This window comes from Camarhynchus parvulus, chromosome 5 (genome assembly GCF_901933205.1).
Source record: "Camarhynchus parvulus chromosome 5, STF_HiC, whole genome shotgun sequence".
NCBI classification, from domain to species: Eukaryota; Metazoa; Chordata; class Aves; order Passeriformes; family Thraupidae; genus Camarhynchus; species Camarhynchus parvulus.
In genome coordinates, this window is record NC_044575.1 from 30,882,062 (window position 1) to 30,903,759 (window position 21,698).

Sequence of the window (21,698 nt, forward strand, 5' to 3'; positions counted from 1 at the left end):
TGTTCCACTTCCCCAGCAGAGCCCGAGCAAAGGGAGAGAGCTCACGCTGCCTCCGCACCTCCCTGAACCCCACAGTCATTTCCCACTACGCTAAACTTTCTATCAGGCGTTTTCTAGACACCACTCCTATTTTAGCAGCCTGACCTGAAGTAACAAAAGTAACAGTAAATTGACAAATGCAAAGTTTAAAGATTAAAAAAGAGAAGATTTAAAAAAAGATTTAAAGAAGATTTTTAAAAGGTTTTAAAAGAAGATTTAAAGATAATATTTTAAAAAGCTACGTGTTTATAATTTCAACTTAAGAAAAGGCAGAAATTTCTTTCAAGTAACAGCTGTAATATTTTTTTTTTATCCATCAACAAGAAATCTGCATTTTTTTTTAAATCTGTCAACTGGAAAACTATCTGATCACTTCAAGAAGAGAGCATATGCTACTAAATGTATTTTCTGAAGAGTGTCCTTTTTTTGAGTTTTGCTTTTACAGAAATTTTTTAATACCTGGTTAAATATCCATGGGAGGCTTGAAAAAAAATAAGAGTCATCCTCATCTGAGCAAGAGGGGAAAGTTAAACATGATAAAGCTACTGGATTTATCACCTTCCAGTTTTACTCTATGACATACACAGATGGATTTTTAATTAAAAAAGAAAAAGGAGAGACAGAAAACATTTGTCCAACCTGCTGTTTGTGGAAGACTGTACAGATGACTGGAAACCCAGCATTACTTCAATCTCACAAACACTAGAAAACTTTTGATACTTATACAAAGAGATGCATCATCTGATTTTGCTACCACTGTAATTAGAAAGTAACATCAAACAGATGAGATTAAATATTTGCCAGAGATTCAGATTTGCTTATATTTTCTAAGGTTTCTCTTTTTAAAAATGTCTAGGGAAAAAAGGCAAATAGAAATTAAAATTACTCACTTCTACCATCCGTCCCAATTTCTCTATGTGTGAACATTCATAAAGGAGAGAAGGTACAGACCAAATCATGCTCTTTAAACTTAGTCTCTGTTATTTAAATTTGCAGAAAAATGTGTGTCCATCAAAGTTTCTTTGAAAAAAAAATATTTAGGTCTGCAATTATCTGGTAGAAATTACCTGCCTATTCAGCTTTAATCCTCTCCTCAGCCTCATTAAAGCAATTGTATCTGTTTGGTTAGGACAGCCTGTAGATCAGAATGAGGATAAAATAGAGAACAGAGACTTAGGAACTGTGGAGTCTTACTGCACTGTCAGACTGATTTAATTCTGAGAGGAAGGTTGGGGGCTTCTGCCCTGTTTTGATATTCACATATAAACAATAATATCTGGAGTTTCATACCTTCAACCTCTTGCTGTCATGACAAAATAAAAATTGGTTTGTTCTGTTAAAATAGCAACACACTGAATCATTATCCCAACATCCTAACATTTGAGCCAGATATTTCCAATTATTTACATAGCCATAAAAGACTGATTCCAAGGAAAACTTACACAGTGTGAGATCAGAGGTACTGGCCAAAAAAAATAAAGCTGAGCCCAGAGCATTGATCCCTGCATCATGGTTTTGAGGTGCTACTAGTGGACACAGGGAGAGGAGCACCTCCAGTGTAAGGTTTATCCCGTTATTTCACATGGCACCACGAACACTTGATCTCCTCTGGTTTGCAAATGTTTCTAAAAATCCATGGAATTTGGACTCTAGAGATAATATTTGTTTCATTAAAAAAATATATGTAATATACGTATACATAATATTCAATAATATTCAGGAATAATTTAGCAAACCAATTGTTTTGAGGCATTAGAGATCAGACAATGCCAAGACAACATAACTTTTTCTGCAAAGCCTGTACATTAAAAAACCCCACTACTTCTGCCAAAAGCATTACATTAAGGAAGGCATAAGATGGGTGGTGATTCTAAAACAAAGATCAAGCAACAACATGGTGAAGACATCTATGACTTTAAGCTCAGGATATTCTTTCTGTATCTATACAAAAACATTAATTATTACCAAAGCATACTAAAAAATTAATCATAACTCAAAATAGAAATTAACTACCTTCAATGCTCTGTGGACCAACAAGATTCGTAGCCTGGTGTGCTGGATATTCTACCCGGGGTCTGGCAATGCCCAGTTGCTCCATAACCCCATGGAGGAGCCTCTGAATATCTGCTTCAGTAACCCTGTCAGGTGTCCTGGGGCTGTGGCTAAAAGCTGAAGCCAATCCAAACGCCAGCAGAAATACCATGTTGCAAAGCAAGGTAGATACCATAGTGCCAGCCACTTTCATCCTGTCAAAAAGAAAGGAGTTTGATTATAAATTATAGTAGGGGAGAAAAGGTCCAATACATGTGGTGGAAATAACACCTGATCCTACTATTGGACTTTACAGTTTACTACCACAGGTTCTAGGGCACTCCAGCCAGCTGGAAACTGGGTGGGGGGAGCCAGAGAGGGAATAGGGTAGATATGTTCTTCTCTTCTAAAAGAAATATTAAGCAGCAAACTGCAATATCAATTTGCTGATTTGCATTTTCCCATAACATTAATTAACAGTCATTGCTAACAAAACGAATCTACTTTTTCATTTGACAAGAATACATCATCCACTCCCCCATCCACCCCTCCACCCCCTCCATGTTTACTATGCTATTTATAAAGCTCTGGTCTAAAAGCCAAGAACTCTTCATTCCAGGAATTGTGTTTTCCAGGCTCTATTCTTTCATTGCCTGGAAAATCAATAATAAGAGACTGCCGAACAACCTGGATGTATTTTGTTTGCACCTTAAGACAAAAGGCTTCCGATGTCGTATGCACCGTGTTTCCCAGCTGAAGCAAATAGGTTTGTTTCCTTGAATCTCTCGTCACTAAGTGGCAGCACAGTGTAGTTTAATTAGGGGGAAAAACAAAAAAACAAACAAAAAAACCCCACAACAAGCAAGTACTGCTTACTGTCCTCTGATAGGCTGAATTTTAAACAGAATGCTTGTTTTCTTAAAGCTCCTTTCTCCGTCACATCAAAGTCTAACTGAAATGCATCACTTCCAGTCCCCTGGATAAACAAACCCCCCGAGTTCCCCTTTTATTCCTTAACACACGCACAGCTGCCTGATTTCTTCACGCCAGACGTTTAAAGACGCTCCAGTGCTCCAGCCTCCGGCGCAAGGCACCTGGAAATGTGCAAAAATGGCTGAAAACCCCAAAGCTGGGAATATTCCCCGCTACGCCTGTGCGCGGCTCCCCCGCCGCACCACGCTCCTCCCGCAGCCCTCCCGCTCCATCTGCCGCTGCAGCCGCCGCTGCGGGGGGAAAATCTGCTTTTCACAGAGCATCCCCGCCATCCGCCCGCACCGCCGCGCCCCGACAGCTGGGCCGGGATCCCCTCCCCTCTCCCGACCCCGGGCGGCTCGGTAGCAGCTCGGAGCCGCCGCACCGGAGCGCCCCGCTCACCTCCCGCTCCCAGCGCGGCTCTGCGGGGGTGGCGGCTCCGCGGCCGCGCATCCTCCGTGCGCAGCCACGGCTGGGAGGGAGCTGCCCGCGGGCGCCGCCGCGACCGAGCGCTCCTGCGGGCTTTGTCCCACAGAGACACAAAGCTCGGGGGTTATTAAAAACCTCCCTTTTTAACCCAACGGTCTAAAAATGAAACTGAAGGGTTTTGATGCATTAATGGTGACAGAAATAAGATATTACATATTCCCAGGAGAGCATCCATCTTCCTGCTGTGATTTCTGTCTCTAGAATAGTATGATCAGTGGTTTACTTACAGGGTGATAGTGTTATCTAACTGCAGGCTTACAGGGCAGCAACACAGCAACCATCTCCAAGGACTTGGAGGTAAATTGCTCCAGATTAAGCAAATGTAGACACCTCATCCAGAGCGGAGGTTACCAAGAAGATAACTACGACAGTATCTTGCTAAATGGAGTCTCTCATCTAGCACAGCTTGGCAAAGCGGTAGCTTCTAAAGGTTGTTTTATGTATCACACCTTCACTGTTACTGAGGGGAATGCATTACATCCCAGCTTAGTATAGCTATCCACAGAAAAACTCTGAATTATACCCCATAAACCACAACATTCCATGGACTACACTTGCACATGTAGATTTTTTTGGTTTTGCTTTTTTTTGGATGGTCTCTGGTACATTATGCAAGGTGTAACTTGCGGGATTTAGCAGTAGGGACTTCCACTTGGCATCTGGTTTCTTTCTGCAAAACATAATCAACTTTATATAAAGGGCTGTATGTCCAAACTGTTCTGCAAATCTTCTGAAAACAGAATCTAAACTTTAAGGATTTTTTTCTGCTACAGCTTTCTTTGTCAGGGCCCTACCAAATTCCCCCTAAGCCAAGTTTAGATGTTTCAAGACTAACTTGCATGGATGATCAAAAGTAGCTTACTGCACCACATAGGACAGACATTATTAATATGTACCAAATATTTTGAATGCTAATGCAGCTTTGACAACCACAAGTCTTAGTCTTCTAAACAAAAATCAGTGTGACACCTCACTATTACAGGAATCATACCTCATTTTCTTCTTGACACTGCCTTTATCTCCTCCTGTCCTATTTCCAGCTCCTACCTCCTTGCCATGACAGCTGGAAGTTGTTTTGCTGATCATTACTTGCCTCAGTGAGATGATTCAAAACATGGTGCTCTGGTGCCTGCTCAGCCTATTGAGGGCTCTGCCAGCACCAGCTAAAGGCAGGGGCAGGGGCATGTTGCCAAGAGAAGCAGCCTCCTCTTTGGATGGCGGTGAGCTGCCTTATTCACTTCTTTACTTCATGAAACTGAAGTTTCCAATTCTTAAGCACACCACACCAAGCAATCTGGTTAACATCTTTGCATGGCTGGCTGCCTGGTATTAGATTTAACAGCAATGTAGCAAGAGTGAGGCAGGCGTTTTCCAAAGATCGAGCTGACCCAATTCAACTTGCAAGTTGGTGGATACATGGGGAAGGAGACAGGGAAAAGAACTTTTCTTTTGACTAACATACTCTTTTAAGCAGTTCAGAAAACCACTGCTGATAAGCTATGCTGCATCATGCCTTTTGCTAGTTGTGAGAATTGCCAATACGTAGCTAAGATGAACAAAAGGACAGCCAGAACAGATTTACTTCTGGCTTCAGTATTTTCAGACTTACTAATTTTGGTGTCTACAGTCCGCATATAACAGCATAATTGAACTTTCCAAGTCATTATAGAAGAACAAGCTCAGAAAAGGGAAAAAACAATGGTTTTATTAAAACCAAAAGTATCCAGTGCTTCAGCTCTAACATTTTGCCAATAAGCAATTCACACATATAAAAAGCTAATGAACGGTTTCAAGTGTTTACTCAAATAATTTTACAACTGATGACAGACAAACAGTTTTCATTCCAAAAGATGTAAACATTTGCTTGTGCAAATCAACCTTTAACACACTATGGCTTCTTACATTCGTCTCTTGCAACACTTTCAGCATCTAAACTCTGCTTCTGCACCACTTAATTAACATAATTCTACAGCTCTAAAAATAAGTTAAAACTCCCCTCTCATATTAAGATAAAACATTTTATTATTCATAACTGAAAATACTTGGTACCTACTGCAGAACACAACACTGGATGAAGTTTTAAGACTGTTCAATTATTGAATAAACTGCACATTTATTTTCCATGTGTTCTAATAATTGTCCAGTGTGCACGCATGGATTGCATTTTGACATTTACCTACTAAACAAGTAAAATACCCTCCCAATTTGCTCCAACTAAAACAAACAAACAAAAAAACCACATTGTGTCAAAACAAATAGAACTCACATGAGGTCCAACTTAGTAGTATCAAGGGGCGCTACAATACACTTAAAACTAAAAAAGTACATAAATTTAACTACTAATACTCAGCATCAAAACACTTCCTTTTATATGTCTGTTTAATTTGTTTTAAATATTTGAGAAATTGTTTTTGAACTTGATACTTAATCTAAATACTGCAAGAAGTTTTGGAAGATGAAGCATATTTTTAGATGCTGAGATAATCAAAACCTGAGATCTAACACAAACATTTGTGTTAGATTATTTACAGATTAACAGATTATTTTTGTTTTATAAGTCAAATTCATTTAGTTGAACTGACTAGCATTTACAGAAGTTTCAGTAAATGAAGAAAACCTCAACGTGAAACAAATTGCTACTTGTACATCTTCACAACTCATTCATTTAAAACAAATGAAATATTACAAATAAAAAGAACTAGGAAAATAACATACAGATTTAGATTTTTTGAAAGGTTAACCAAGTTACAAAGAACCCATTTAGGCATCACATTTGATCTTATAAGTCTACTGGCTTTGCAGTTGGTAGCAGTTTTACTTCAGATATTGGATTCTTTGGAGAGCCTCTGTAACGAACTCTTTCTTTTCCTGAAGCACTTCTTGCAATCACAGATTTTTCTGGGACAGCACCTGGAACACTTATATTTGCATTAACTTTCAAACTGGATTTAACAATTTCATGATTGGTTAGATCTTCTAGAACAGATTTTGATGGATGAACAGTTGCTTTTTGTTCATGGATTCCAACAGTTCTGACAGAAACATCAGGCTTGTCTGATGGATTTAATGGCCTGTAACATGATTTGGATGCCAAGTCTAGCTGCTTACAAACTACAGAAACTTGGTCACGTGTGCTTTCACTCCTGCGTGGCAAAAGCATGGAATTCTTTGAGGGCTTTTCTGTGCAGGGGAATAGGGTAGAATCATAGCTCAAAGATTTAACAAGTGGTGAACCAACACCACTTGATTTAACCGTGTGAGAGCTTACAGATTGTCTGTTAGCCTCCAAAAGGGAATTAATTCTTCTTACAGACTGTCTAACTGGAGTACGTTGAAACTTCAGGGGCGGATTTGTTTTGCTTGCAGAATTTGGATCATGCAATGAAAGCTGGTTGAACCACTGTATGTGGTCAGAAACCTTCCCATGGTCAGAAACAGTCGATGTTTTAGTTAAAACTTTACCCGAATTTTCAGCTTTCAAGTATTGGTTGCTCATTTCATTCTGTGATTTAGGCAACTGGGAAGTAGGCAGCTGTCCCGCCAAAGAAGGTTTAGCAGTACCCTCTTCCAAATTACAGCACTTGACCATACAGCTTTCAGTTGTTTCTGAGTGTATTAATTCTATTTCCTCTTTTCTTCCAGAGAAATCTGATTTGTGTAAGTCATCTTTTGTTGAACTGTTCTCAACAGTAAACTTATCTTCCTTGGCTAGTACTTGAGGCATAGGAAGTTCTTTTACTTTATCTGGTTTTGGGACCTGAAGTTCAATCTCAATAGAAGTTTTGAAGTTTCTTTTCTCCAAAATGTCAATTTCCTCTTTTTTTAATTGCTGTTTATCAGCAGCAGAAGTTGGATTAAATTTGTGCAACAGTTCTCTGGATTTTACATGTGCTAGATTTTCAGAAACTTCTTCCACTAACAATTCTTTTGCTGAACTGAGCCCTGAGGGAGATGGAGTTTCATTTAATATTTCACTTCCTACAACTGAGAGGGGTGATTTTTTATCACCTATCAAATTTTGAAGAATACTCCCAGATGTAGAGAAGGCTTGCTTAACTTTCAGTAATGTTTCTGTGGTTGAATTACTTTCATCTTCACACAGCACAAGTTCCAAGTTGTTGTCTTGTTTGCTTACAGTTGCAGATTTGAATTCATCTGGAGTAACTGGTGGCTTTCCAAATATCAAAACAGGTTCTGAAGAGCTGGCTCCCATTTCAGAGTGTCCAGGCAGAATTTGCTCATTCTTGCTGATCACCTGAGAATCCATAAGAGCAGGACTATTCCATGACATTCGGTGTGCTACTTTATTGTGACATTTTGGAGTTAGCAAGTTTTCTTCTGACTTGCTTACGTTCCTTGAACCTTAAAATAAATACCACAGTGTTTAGGAATAATTTATTGTGATTTTAATAACTATAGACAAAATTCTTACTAAAAAATAATTATCAAAGCAGCACTGAATTTAAAGGTGTTATATGCCCTTAAATTTCAGAAATGTAAAAAAAGGTTGTAAGTGCAATTGTGCATCTCATCATGTTTAACTGACAGCTACTAAAATACACTAGAAACACAAGCTTGGTCTAAATCAATTCTTTTTCCCAAGAAGCCAGTAACATACAAGTGACTTTTGACTTGGCTACAAGCAAACTTTTAATCCAGTTGCTTTTACACTTTATCCATAAAGTTGCTTTTGTAAAGTAAAAAGATTTTTCCCCATCTAATATATTTGGTTAGGCAATCACCTTTCTTAGGGAATTTTTCACTGACATATGGGCTGAAGAGTACATCTCTTCTTGCACATTCAGTTCTGCTTTCCAAACCTTGCTGACTTGCAAGACGCCTTCCAATATTTTCTGATCTATTGCCAGCTGCACATCCTGATACAATATTCTTGAACAAACAAAAAGTGTTAATTGTTTTTATATAAACTTGTAATTTGGAATCTTATTTACAGAAGAAGCTTCAGGAACCCGCTACACATATCAGCCACAGCAGCCTTTTCTTGGCCATCCTTCCTCTCTGCAGACCTAGGTGGGGAACAGCCTCCCTGCAGTCAGGCAGACTCAATCACACTGTAAACAGAGTGACTGAGCACAGGCTCTGCCAGGTCAGACACTCAGAACTCTGAGACACACCGATCACAAGCATGGTGGGTTGATCCCAACAAGCAGGCAAGCTCCCATCCAGCCACATGCTCACTTTCCCCATTCCCCAACATGATGAGGGAGAGAATTGGAAAGATGAAAAAGGGACACACAAACACCACAGACAAAAAAACCCAAACCCACACAGAATGCAAAGGTCATCACTTACAAAAGTCAGGCCATTTCTCAGTAAGTCTCTGAGCAGTGGCTACTTTCCACAAATTATCCCCATCCCATTTTTACTGGTGAGCTTAACATTACATGGCAAGGAATTGCTCCTACATCAATTCAGGGCAGCTGCTCCCTCCCTCAGTGTCTTGTCCCACGCCTGCCAAACACAGTACAAGCTGATCTGTTACTGCTATGCAAATAAACCTCAAGCTTCTTGTACTTGACAGCAAGCAGGTTCAGTTAACACTGGGATCCCTACATTACTAAATACATCCTTCCTGCTCCTGAAAAGCAATGTTCCAAACTGTGAATTAAAATCTACAGTCTAATGAGAGGACTGGGTACTTACCACTTCTCTGTTGCTTTTGCCCAAACCAAATTTCAAGCGTAAAGACCTACGAACCATTTCTTTTCGGCTTATTTTTGGAGAAAAACAACCTGTCTTTCCTGATTCAGCCCTGGAGGGACACAAGGGAAGAAGGGACATAAACTCTTTAGGAGGACAAAGAAAACACCCTAACATTTATTCACAGTTATTTCCTTCTGTTTTACTTATTTTATTGGCTTCTTGCCCACCTTTCTTTAATACACACAGAAAGCTACAACACCAGATCTTATTTTATTTTGAGCTCAGTTTCACAACATCAGAAGATCTGGTGGTTATAAGACTACTATAAAAATTTACCAAAACGAATATTTTTAGAGACAGATTGAGGTCATTATTCAAAGGGTATACACCTTTCCCTTTCAAGGGACACACCCTTCCAATTTATCTTTGGGTTTTGAGAGTTAATTACCTGTATAGTTTTTTGCTTGCAAGTCTTTTACTTCTTCTATTCCCTGTACTGGACACATGATTTTCACCCATGGTTGAAGGAGACAGTGAGGTTTGTGATGACTCAAGACACACACAAGGACTTGCTTCAAACTGAACTACAGGGACAAAATTGTATTTATATGAACTTAGTCACATTTTTTTCAGATAAAGACTTACAAGTTAACAAAATAAAGAACAGGTTTTTAAACAGGACAATTTTTTTGCTTATTTTGTAGAGTGCTGGCTTGAAATTACTTTGATTTAAAATTAAACAAAGCTGTTGCTTGCAGCATCCATAAAAGCAGCTGGAATCCAATTAATTGCAGGCTACAGATATCACTACCTCAATAAGTTTCCACACTATTATCATTAGATCAGTTCCTCAAATTTAAGAGCTCACAAAGAAAAATTAGACTTAGCCTCATTATTATTTGAAGTGTGCTTTCTTTTACACACCTAGCCAGAACAGCTAAAGCAACAATGAAGAAAATAGTTGGTTTTTTCTACTACTGGACATTTTATGAAACACATGCATCACTGCTATCTTTATAAAATGTCATTGCTTTTGTTTGCTTATCCAGAGAAACATGGAGAACATTAAATGATTGAACAAGACAAGCACTAAGCTTTATAACGCTCATTGGTGGGGGCGAGGCGGGGGGGGAATCAAGCAAAATAGTCAATCTAGAAATATCCTTTCACTCTAACTTCAGTTGGCAGAACATTAAAGAATGAAATAAAATAAAACAGAATTCTTAGAATAGCCTGATTGTTGGAAGCACTCTAGTAGAATAAAGTGGTACTAAAGCATTGTCAAACAAAAGTAAAATTTTCTCTAGAGTTTTGAGATGTAGCATCTAGAGGAAAAACAAGAGGTGATAGGACACAAGAAAGAAGATTTATAAAAGCAACAGTTACATTTCTCATAGAGCTAGGATCAGCTATTTAAGCATTTAGGAGACAAAAGGCTACAACTTCCAAAAGGTTGGAAGCGTAGGCAGTCTTCATGGACTGTATAACCTGAGTGATGAAAGTATAACCTGAGTGATGATAGAGAGTAAAAAAGGTGAAAGGACATCAGGATTACAAGTATGAGAGATTAACAGAACAAAAAAAACAAGCAAGAGAATTTGGCTTTTGCTCAGTCCATGTAACATGAGTCACCAATGAACATAAACATACACTATTTACCAAGATGGGGAAGTAGTGCAAGGAACACTTCAGCAATGAGCATCAATGACTCCCTAACAAGAACAAATGGCTCCACTCTTAAATTGAGAGCCACCAACAGTCACTTCAAGCAGCAAAGAAAAAGTAATGGCACTGTACCTGATGCTGGTGTTGAGCTGCTGTTAAATATGCTACTTGGTAAAAACTCAAATGCAAAATTATGCTTAAAAGAGCGTCTCTTCTTGCTGGACAAGCCCTGAGAGCAATCAATTGGAAGTTTCCTCTTGGTACTTGGAGTAAGAACCACTGGAGTCACTGATGAAAGGACTGAAATTAAGAAAATCAAATTTGCAGTAATAGCTTAAAAGTTGGAGAGTTTAGTAAATAGTTGTTTTGGGTTTTTTTAACTCTGAAAAAAAGCTTAGCCAAAGTGCATGCATTTTGAACATGCAAAGCAATCAGTATAACTTAGGGTTTGATTTTTTATTTTGTTGGGTTTTTTGCAAGTTTACAGTACCAGAAAGGAAAATCCAAACCCACAGATCAATAAAACAATATAGGCATTAGGAGGAAGTAAATGTATAGTCATCTGCCGAAAGCTTTAGAGACAGTAAGTGTGAAAGAATTTTAGTGCTGGCAGATTCATTCCAAGGATGATAAAATGCTGCACTACTGCACTGAAGCCTTAGTGGTTTATTAGCTAAAAAGCACAGTTTTGGTTGGGTAATCCCACAGAGCTAAACCACACAGCCCACTACTGCAGGGATTGTAGCTGCTCCAAGAATTACAGTAAATGCAGTATCCTCAATAAATATGTAACTATATTCCATTTTAAACAATTTAAATTTAATCACTTGCCTTCAACTAAGTTCTAAATCTTTAGTTAAAATATTATTGAATATAGTTAACAAATCCAGAAGATACTGCATGGGCTTTACTCAGTACAAATACACCAGTACCTACCGCTGCTGTCTTGTTGAGGTGTAGTGGAGGGGGTTCTGTTAGATTTAAATTTATTCAATGCTCCACTAACAATATCTGAAATGCAAGACACACCAAGCAATCAAATTTAAATGTCTTGCTCTATTTTCAACTCACGTTTAACTAGCTTTTTTTTTTAGGGAGAAAAAGTAAATCAGTTTAAATGTTGTTTTATGTACAGAATATCATAACCCAGATCTTCCCACCAACATAGTTTTTACTGCTTTCAAAATAGCTGAAAAATCTATTTTCCTTAAAATAAAAAGTATTTTAAAAAACCAAACAAAAAACCCAACAAACAAACAAACAGAGCAGAGAAGTACAATACACAAAAAAACCATGCCGTGGCATGGCATAACATACAGTCATACAGTCTTAACTTCAACTACTGTCAGGTTACATGAGCTAAATAAATACCTATGTTTTTACAGCAATTTATAAAAGATCCCTTTGCAGTGGATTTGAAGTCAAGCATACATGTTCCATAGTATTTCCTCTAAGAGAGTGCAGAACTGAGAATGGACCATTTGATTGCCCATATCTAGCAAAAAACCCAACTCAACCCTGTTGAAAGCTAAAAAACCTCACCCAAAATCCCAGATCCATGATACCAGAGCACATAGTATCCAATAATACCCAATTCAGAATTACACTTCAAAACACAAATTAGCTACTGTTATTCAAAACACACTTGCCATTTGCATCCCTGCTTTCTCTAAGTATATATTAAAGTACCATTTCAAAATTAGCAACAACAACAAACAAACCCTTTAGCCTTCTGCAACAGGATATGAAGTTGACTCAACAAAAAGCCAAAATATTAATTTGGCTACACAAATCCAAAATAGCTTCTTTAGCAGACAACACACTAGAAAACTCTGAGTAAATATACAGTAATGTGACTACTGCAGTCTTACATAGATTTTTCAAATCAAACCAAACCAGTTTTGAAGACATCTGTTCTGCTTGTGGAAGAAGCAATGCTTAGGGTCAGACTACCTCAAGTCTCAATTCTGTTTTTGGTTTTGAAAGTTTCACAAAACATACCTACCCCCAACACTTCGGTGCCTCCTCCTCTTACATTCACTGGGAGATTCATTTTCACTGTCTTCGTGGCCCCACAGTGAGGGAGTAGATTGAAAGACATCAACACCCAACATTGAAGGAATCTTTTCCAAGATAAATTCTGGTACTTGTCCTGGAATATTTAAGAAATACTTTTTTAATGACTCTTCAAAGTTGAAAGGAAAAGCTGCACACAGGTTGGTGCATTGAGACATGTTGATAAGCATTTATCATCTTACCAATTTCCGCCGCATGGTCAATAAGTGTTTCCACAACAGCAGCTTGCAAGCGAATTTTTTTTTCTGTACTAGTGGACATCTTTTCATTTTCATTCGAGTGCAAGAGGTTGGGAGCAAAAATCACTGCCAGATTACTGCTATCCATTCTGTTTTCATTGGATCTTAACAAGAAAAGGTTTTTTAAATTCAAATTATCAGATAATATAAAGTGTAGAAAGAAAAGACCAAATAAGACAAATGCAGTTAAAAAAAACAAAAAAAGGACTCATTCACTGGAGTGCCTATACAACAAGATTAATGCATAGATTTATGCATTCCAAGCCAGATAATTGCACAACTATGTTACTGAAATCAAGAAGTTACAGATACCTCTCAATTTTAGAGAATGCAAAGTATTAAATTATGGTAATTCTGCTGAACAAAGTTTGAATAAAGTCAAGTTTCCAGTTAATTAAGTTTTTATAAAGAAAACCTTGGATTTATGAAATAAAAGGCTATGACTGAATTAAGTAAATATCTGCAGATAGGAAAGTTGAAAATGGCAAACCACTCACAGAAAGTTACAGCACTTGCCTGGACAGAGAAGCAGGTAAGGGAATTCAGAGCTGTTTACAAGCACAGCCTTTACACTGACCTTAAGGACACAGTTCTCAGAAAGCTGAAAAAGTATCTCAAAGCTGCAATTGTTCTGTCAGCCATCAAACAGGACAGCAACACGGTTGCAGTTTTCTTCTCATTTCCAAGCTGCTGAGCCCTGAATAGGCCTTCCTGCAGGTGAGGTGGAAGGATGGGTTCTGGCAGCTCTCTAAAGAACTGTTTGAGAAGCCCTGCAACATCACATGGCAGTGCAGCTGAGAGGCAGTTTTCACCTTGATCCAGTTTGCTCTGAAATTTTTCATAAGAAACACGATTTAAAGTCCTCAACATATTGTCAGATTTCTAAATTTAGGTAGTAACGCTCTAGCCCATGTCACAAAAGACAATCATATCTCCCCCCTGTTAGTTTCAGCCTTGTCATGTTTTACTCAACTACATTATTGACAATGAGATACAGGCAAGGTTGTCAGACCATATGTATTAATTTAGAGGTTTCCCATCTTCCCTCCACCAGGAGAACATTGCCAAACAAGTATCCTCATAGCATCCAGTGTGCACAAATGCTAATGAGTTTGTTTGGTCCCAAACTACTCTCCTCACCTGGAAGGCAAAATATTTAAAAGAAAAAAAAAGGGGAAGCCTATAAGCCTCTGGACTAGATCGCCTATCACTTCTACAGCAGGCAATGTTACCAATCTACTTCCAGTATTAGAACTTGAATATAACTGAAAAGAGTCCAAAAATTAAAACATGCCCAAGTGAAAATGCAGGTTATTAAGAAAAAAAGAGCAGCTTTAGAGAATACCTTTAAAGCTTTTATGCGAACAAGAGATCCAGACTTTCTGAAGAGCCCCTCAGTATGAACATGTTCTTCCAAATATTCACATGTATCAACGAGAAAGCTGAGAAAATAACAGTAACAGTTCTGTGCTCAGAATAAAGCCTGGATTTTTTCCACAAAAACTATTTCATCATTTTTTGTAAAACAGTTTTAGTATGTAGAATAATTTCCCCAAATGACAAGAGTATAAAGAAATACAACTGAGTAAGAGCTTGGAATTCCCTGTCTAACTTCTGCATCCTTCCTTTTCCACCTGGAACTATTCTTATAACCCCCAGAAGTTCTAGCTGGTGTGGAACAAATACTACATTCCTTCTTCTGACAAGGGTTCAATATCATAAAGAGAGCCAAGTAAGTACAAAATCTAGAAATACATTGTTATTTTACCTTGGAATATAACCATATTCTGGCACAAGTGATTGTGGCAACGCATGAAAAGATATTCCAAAGATTTTACCCTGAAATACAAAATTCAAATCATGTCATTGGAAAGTTGATATAATTATCAACCACGTGTTGCAAAGAAGCACACATTCCACAAGTAGACATAAGGGTAGTTAAGACAAAACACAAAGTCTTTCAGATAAGACAGATAAGAGGTATTGTCTGGAAAAGCACTGTCATCTCCAGAGATGTAAAACTGATTTTAGTGGCAGGTAACACCCTAGATGATTGTGAAAGAGTAGAAAGCTTTTCTGCAGTATGTTTTACACTACTTATTTTACAATAAGTTAGTTTTCTTATAAGATTCACAAATCAGTAAGGATATTAAATAGATTGTTTGGGAATCTCACCTTAGTTTTTCAAATTGACTATATTCCATTTTTTTCTTAAAAGTCAACACAAGACATTTGAAATAACTTTATTTTTTTTAAATAAACTTTTCTTCATCTCAGACACTCAAGATTGCTCTTTTAGAAGGATTAAACTCAACAGAACAATCTAGACAACTGTTCTGTACCTCATATTTAGCACTTGTTCTTAAAAATCTGGTCTCTACTGCCTTATAGCAAGACATCAGAGTATGTTACATATTAGAAAATGAGTAAATCTCATCAGTCATTGTTACTGCTGTTCACTCACATCATCAACAACTTCTACATCCTAGAACTTCTGCTTTATTTGCTTATATCCATGTTTACAGAACACGCAAGCCAGTCCCTCTCCCAACCAGAAGAGGACTGGGATTATGCCCAACTTGTTCTTAGAGCTGAATGCAAACTGTTAGTCATTCGTAGCTGAAATTCAACTGCTCTCTGTGTCAGGAAAACAGTTAATCAGTAACTAACCCATTGGACTCAATCTAATCTGTCCTACAGAAAACAAACAGAGTCAGGAAAGAGAAGCAACATATCTGTCATTGTGTTCCAGGTTGATACCAAAGCTACAAAAAGAAAATTAACTCCAAGAAAATGGTTTTTTTCTGTATATACAGGATTACATACTAGAAAATTCCAGTGGTTTGGAATTCAGCATTTAGAATTCCTAACTGACATGCTCACTTCACTAGGTTTTGTTTGAAGTATCAGAATTTGTGATTTAATTGCTTTGTAATAAATAATAAAGCTAATAAAATTATGTCTGTTCCCTTGTAACAGAAATAAGACATTCCTTGGCAAAACAAATGTTATTCTATAACTTCTCCTACCTTGCCCAGTAATTAACTACACATTTTCTTCCTTGCATACAATTTAAGCACTACAGACAGCAACAAAGACATCTTTTATCAAGACATATATTGCTCACAGTTCTTATTATCTTCCCTTCAAATGGAAAAGGAAAGAAGAGTCTAAAACCATGTTTGATACTGACAAGGGGAAGAAAACTAATTCTAACTTTACCCTTGCTTTCTCCCTTTCCAAACAACCCACCTCAAGCAAGTCTTCCCAACTTCTTTAGTTTATATTGGCCAAGGATAACTGCAGCATTGTGTAATGTCCTCTCAGCCTTACAGAAAGCTCAGTCTGAGGATGTTCAGCTCTGTGCCATGCCAGTTGCACAGAGATCTTGTTTAGGGCTTGACCATGGTCCACATTTTATAAATTACAGAGTCCACCAGAAGATCAGTATTCTCTAATGGAACTCAGTGCTGACATCCATTATTATACATCAGCTTTAAACAACAGTCATGAGACAGAAAACACTTCCTTCCTTCATCAAATTCAAACCTGATATTTAAGGTATTGGGAGAGATTTCATTTCCGGATCACTGGCAAATCAAGGCAAGAACGGTCTGTGCCAAATTACTTAGTCATGCCTTATACTAAGAAACTATGCAAATAAAGCCCTTCAAAAAACCCAAAAATCTAAGAAATCAAGTAGAAGACACACAGCTTTTAGAAACAACACCGTACCTATATTTCAAGAAATAATACAATAACTAAGACTTGAATTCCGTGGTGAGTGACACCAATGACAGTGAAGCACAAAAAGCTCTTGCACCGATCAGAGGCGACCGTGGGTGTTTCAGCGGCCAGCAAGCCCGCGGACAAAAGAGGAACACATCGCCTTCGCTATCTGGCCTGCCAAACTGCCGGGGGCGGGGGCACCCCGCGCACGGAGCCACTGTCTTCCTGAATCATAACAGGGCTCTATAATGGCCCCCTGGAGCACGCTGCAGGAAAGGGGAAAAAAAGCTCTTTTCCTATTACAGGAGGTGGTGCCGTGTTGGGGGCTGGCAGGAGCCGCTGCATTACGGGAACGGCACTGCTGCCGGAACCAGCGCTCCCGGGACAGGAGCGGCCCCTGGACCTGTGGGAGCTTTGGCTCTGCCCGGCCTGGGAAGCGGAGCCCCCGGAGCTCCCCCGCCCCGCTCACCTCCGCCGCTGCAGCTCCCGGCGCCTTGGCCGCCGCCAGGCAGCTCCCGCTCTTCACCTTGATCCCGTACGAAGCCCGGAGCTCCTCCAGCACCGCCAGCCGCACCAGCCTCCGCCTCTGCTCCGCCATCCCTGTGCCCCCCACCCTCTCTCTCCCTAGCCCGGCCCCTCAGACCCCGGCGGGCGCCATGGCGGCCGCGCTCACCGCCCGGCTCAAACCCCGCGCGCGGCCCCGCCCGCGCCTCTCATTGGGCCGCTCGCCGTTCGAAATCAGGCCCCCGCCGCTCAACGGCCACGCAGGGCTGCCTGCCGCGCCTGCCTCCGTGCGCCGCCTCGGAGCCTACACAGCCAAGGCCCCGCGCGCCGCTCGCCGGCGATCGCGACGGATGCCTAAGGGCCAGGAGGGGCGGAGCGGTGGGAGTGCCCTCCGCCCTTCGTCCCTATAGCACTCCGTCCCCACCGAGGCTTCAGCCCTCCGTCCCTATAGCACCGTCGGCCCTCACAGCGCCCTCAGCCCTCCGTCCCTACAGTACCGTGTGCTCTCACAGCGCCCTCGGCCCTCCGTCCCTATAGCACCGTCGGCCCTCACAGCGCCCTCAGCCCTCCGTCCTCACGTCTCCCTCATCCCACACACGTGCTCGCCCCTTGCCCCCACAAGTGTCCGGCGGTGCCGAGCTTGGGGACGGTTCAGTTGGTTGGTCACTTGGAAACAAGTGTCTCTTTCTCCAAAAATAAGCTTCAAATAAAAACAGCTGCCCACCGCAATTTTGGGGGTAAACTGGACTCTTCCACCGCACCTGATGGCCAGGGAATGTCAGGTATCAGCACAGAGAAAATGCCGAGGTTCTTCCCATCTGCTCCCGTCATTGTCATTGCTTTCCCCTGCATTGCGTGGGCTCTGTGCCGGTCTGCCCGACGTGATCCATTACTTCCATCATTTTCTGCTGACAAAGCCACACTCCACAATTTAAGTGACACTTGAACCACTAGCACGAAGTTTGGCTTGTACTTTCTACATTTGAGTTCCCTTGCCCGTTCCGTACAGTGAACTCAGACACCTCCTGCGGCAGAGTCATTCTGGGCTTTGTGCCCTGTTATTATAGGAAGAACTGCTTCCTTTTTTCCTTCGTGTTTTTTAGGTTGGTTTATTGGGTTTTTTCCTATTCCAAAGTAACTCTTCAAGTGCCAACAGCACTACAGTTAACCAAATGCAGTCTTTCTGTGTAGTCAGAAAAAGCCCTGTACCAAAAATAAGCTGTCCATCTTTTCCTTTACAAGTGTTCTGTTACTAGTTCTAAAGCAAGTCTTACTTCACTGCAAGAAAGACTAAGATTATCACAAAGCTTAGACACAGAATGGTAACAAGCTCGTTACAGTGTTCTGAGCACTTAGGGACGCAAAAGCTAGAGAATAAAACCAGAGTGGTTAGAATTTTTCCAAATGTCAGTGAAATGTAAACCCTCTTACAAATTATATAGAAGAAAGACTTAGCGGCAGTAATAAAAGGCAGATTGGATACAAATTTTCCTAAGTAAAGCCCCATGATTTTGATTATGGATGTCAAAATCACATCATTGTACAAAAGTAATATTCCTCTGAATGTGGTGTAACCTTACTGTAAATATTATTATCTGTCCTGGTATTGTAACATCCTGGCATTGAAATGGCATGAAAATACAAAGTTTCAATCCTAAAATATCACTAAATTTCTCTAAATATGAGAAAAATAAAAGTAAAGGAATCAAGTAAATAGCTACAAAAAATTTAATTTAAACAATCTCTATTCCAACTTAGTATTTTGTAGTAATGGTGAATTACACAAGGGGGAACTATGACTGGGTAAATATATCAGAACTTTTCATATTGGGTATTTTCTGTTCAGTATTCACTTAAGAAGAAAGAGGTTGTGATAGTATGTACAGCATTATTTTTACTAAAAAAAAGTGGTGTGGATAATTTTTTTACCTTATGTGGCAGATATTTAAAGTGACAGTATTATCCAAATTTTGTCAACACCATTTGTCAAATATTTAAATGTTCTTTTGGTGACTATTTTGGCATGTTTCTGTTTTATTTGCAGGTAGAGACTGGAACAGGAAAAATTACTTTGCAAATAAGAACTATAGTTTTGCAACCAGTTGTAGCATCCCAACTCAAATCTATGACACCCGTTTGAAATCGAGTTTGGGAAAAATAAACAACTATTTGCATTGTCCTGGTGTGACTGTATGGTGCTTGTATCCCCAGTTGGCTGTTCTGCTTGTGCTGGACGTTGAGTAAAGTAGTTCTGAGAGCAAAGTGGGGAGAAGGAGGAGCAGTGGAATGTCTGAGGTGGCTGTATTTAAAAACTTAAAAACAGGAGCTTCAGCTCTCTCTCTCAGCGTGTGTTGTCTGTAGCACAGACAGCGAGAAACAGGGAGTTTTTCTTTGTTTTTTGCTGGTTTTCCTCATTAGTTCCGGCAAGGAAAGTTTTCCCAAGACTGGGTCTTTTTTCCTGGAGCTGTTGAAACCTGCTCTGGACTGAAACACCAGAAAAACACTGAGAGCTCACGCCTGTGGCCCACAGGGGCCCAGGACATGGCAATGCCCAGCACAGGAAGGACTGATAACAGACTGGGTGAGCAGAGCTACAGCCCACAACAAGGACTTTCTGAATTTGCCATCTCTTCAGAACAAGGAGAGGTTCCACTATTTAATATTATTCGTTTTCCATGTTTGTGAGTACTTTGCTTGTTAAATAAACAGTTTTTTCCATTTTTCTGCAAGAAAATCTTTCCCAAATGGCTTGGGGGAGGGGCCGCTTGAATTTGCTTTCTAGAGGAGACCAGAAATTTCCTCCCAAAAATTTGCCCTAAACCAGGACAGACATCTTCCCCTCCTCCTTCCTCTGCCCCAAATTGTCTCAGAATTGACATGCCAAGCTTCTGGAATTTTAAATAGTTCTAATTTTGTGCAGCTATTGGTGAAATCCTGTCCTGAGTGAAGTAAACTACATCATTCTCTTTCATCATCAGGCTGGCCAGGCTTACACTCCTTTTTGCTTGTTATACATAAATGTTTGCATCCACACACAGGCACTTTTTCTATTATTCATATATAACTATATGTTTACATTTTGGAAAAAAATCCCAAAACCTGAGCATCTACATTTAGTGTGGTATTTTGTGAATTTTGGAAGTTACTACAGAAATGACAGCTTTGAAAGAGAAGTTAAATGCATACTAATAATCTCATTTCAGTAACCACTCAGAAGAGTTAGTGGTCAAATCAACCAGAAAATCAGCCAGAGGCAGCAAAACCAAAAAGTAGAGTAACATGAGAAGTATGAAAAACAGACCTTACTCCAAAGTACCCCCTCCCTGAACAAACTCAGAACTCAGTGGGAGGAAGTGTAAGTATCCCATGTTCTAGCAGTACAAGGACTTTTGTCTTACTTCTTCAACAGACAAGCTGAGAAAGAAAGACCACAAGGGCAGATTATGAAAAGTAAAGACCATGTGAGGAGAAAGCCAGGCTGTATCATTCAGGAGAAACTCTGAGAAGTAGCTGCACAAAGGAGGTTCAGTCACTGATGTCCTCAGAGTCTGACTGCTAGTACACTTCATTCTGAACACTGTTACTCATTCTTGTCTCTTCCTGGCTTTCTCTCTTAATGAGGAATTATATCCTCCAGTTCCCAGTTGCCATCTTTTCATGTTGTTCAGCCTGCACTTATGTAGGCATTCCTTGGAAAAGCCTGTAACTGTTATGACATTGTATAAAAGATGGATTTAAACCTCTCCTCCAGCTGATAATAAAGCAAGAATCTGAAACTCCATTTTATAGTTTACCCAGTCCTATAGACTTACTTTCAGAAGTAAGTAACTTATCAGATCATTAATGGAGCAAGGTTTGGAATAACGAACTAATTTCTAGTCTTTCTTTCCTAGTTTCAGACAACATTCAATATGAGGTAAAATAGGAAGAAAAGTGCCTCTTCTTCTGGCATGTCATTTTGCTAGGTTAATATTTTAGATGTCTCAAGAACATAGAAATCAAAGAATGGGAAGTTTAGATATTCTAGTCCTGGGTGGAAGGTGAGTGGGAGTTTAAGGTTGCTCTGTTGGGCTTGTGTCTACAGTTGGATCTCAGGTGGAATGCAGCTGCCCAAGTCTCCTATGAAGCACCCAACGCTTTAGTCAGATACGCCATAGCATGTCTGAAGTAGATGTGCTGAAGCCTTTAGAAGTTTAACTCCAGGCCCAAACTTGATGTTTTTTCTCTTCTGACTTTTGATCTCTCCCTTTTCATCGGTGTGGGAAGGAGAGATGGTAAAGCAAGCAGTGT

The 21,698-nt window shown here is 39.7% G+C and overlaps 1 protein-coding gene across 4 annotated transcripts in view; it reads right to left on the reverse strand.

Annotated features, from left to right (window-relative positions):
• Positions 1-17,552, reverse strand: part of LOC115903941 (neuroendocrine protein 7B2-like) — a 42,348-nt gene extending 24,796 nt beyond the window's left edge. The window contains exons 1-12 of one of the 4 annotated variants that reach the window (XM_030948889.1): positions 17,374-17,552; positions 14,944-15,014; positions 14,521-14,617; positions 13,753-14,003; positions 13,119-13,279; positions 12,866-13,012; positions 11,797-11,871; positions 10,993-11,160; positions 9,644-9,779; positions 9,196-9,304; positions 8,274-8,421; positions 5,215-7,893 (exon numbers count right to left, since the gene is read on the reverse strand). In XM_030948889.1, coding sequence (XP_030804749.1) covers positions 6,311-7,893; positions 8,274-8,421; positions 9,196-9,304; positions 9,644-9,779; positions 10,993-11,160; positions 11,797-11,871; positions 12,866-13,012; positions 13,119-13,279; positions 13,753-14,003; positions 14,521-14,617; positions 14,944-15,014; positions 17,374-17,502 — 3,075 coding nt within the window. In that variant the 5' untranslated portion in view covers positions 17,503-17,552 and the 3' untranslated portion in view covers positions 5,215-6,310. Of the gene's footprint in view, positions 1-2,052; positions 2,286-3,096; positions 3,165-3,444; positions 3,487-5,214; positions 7,894-8,273; positions 8,422-9,195; positions 9,305-9,643; positions 9,780-10,992; positions 11,161-11,796; positions 11,872-12,865; positions 13,013-13,118; positions 13,280-13,752; positions 14,004-14,520; positions 14,618-14,943; positions 15,015-17,373 lie in introns of those variants that run through there. The other 3 variants (XM_030948890.1, XM_030948892.1, XM_030948891.1) reach the window with 3 other exon arrangements.
• Positions 17,553-21,698: the final 4,146 nt, after the last annotated feature.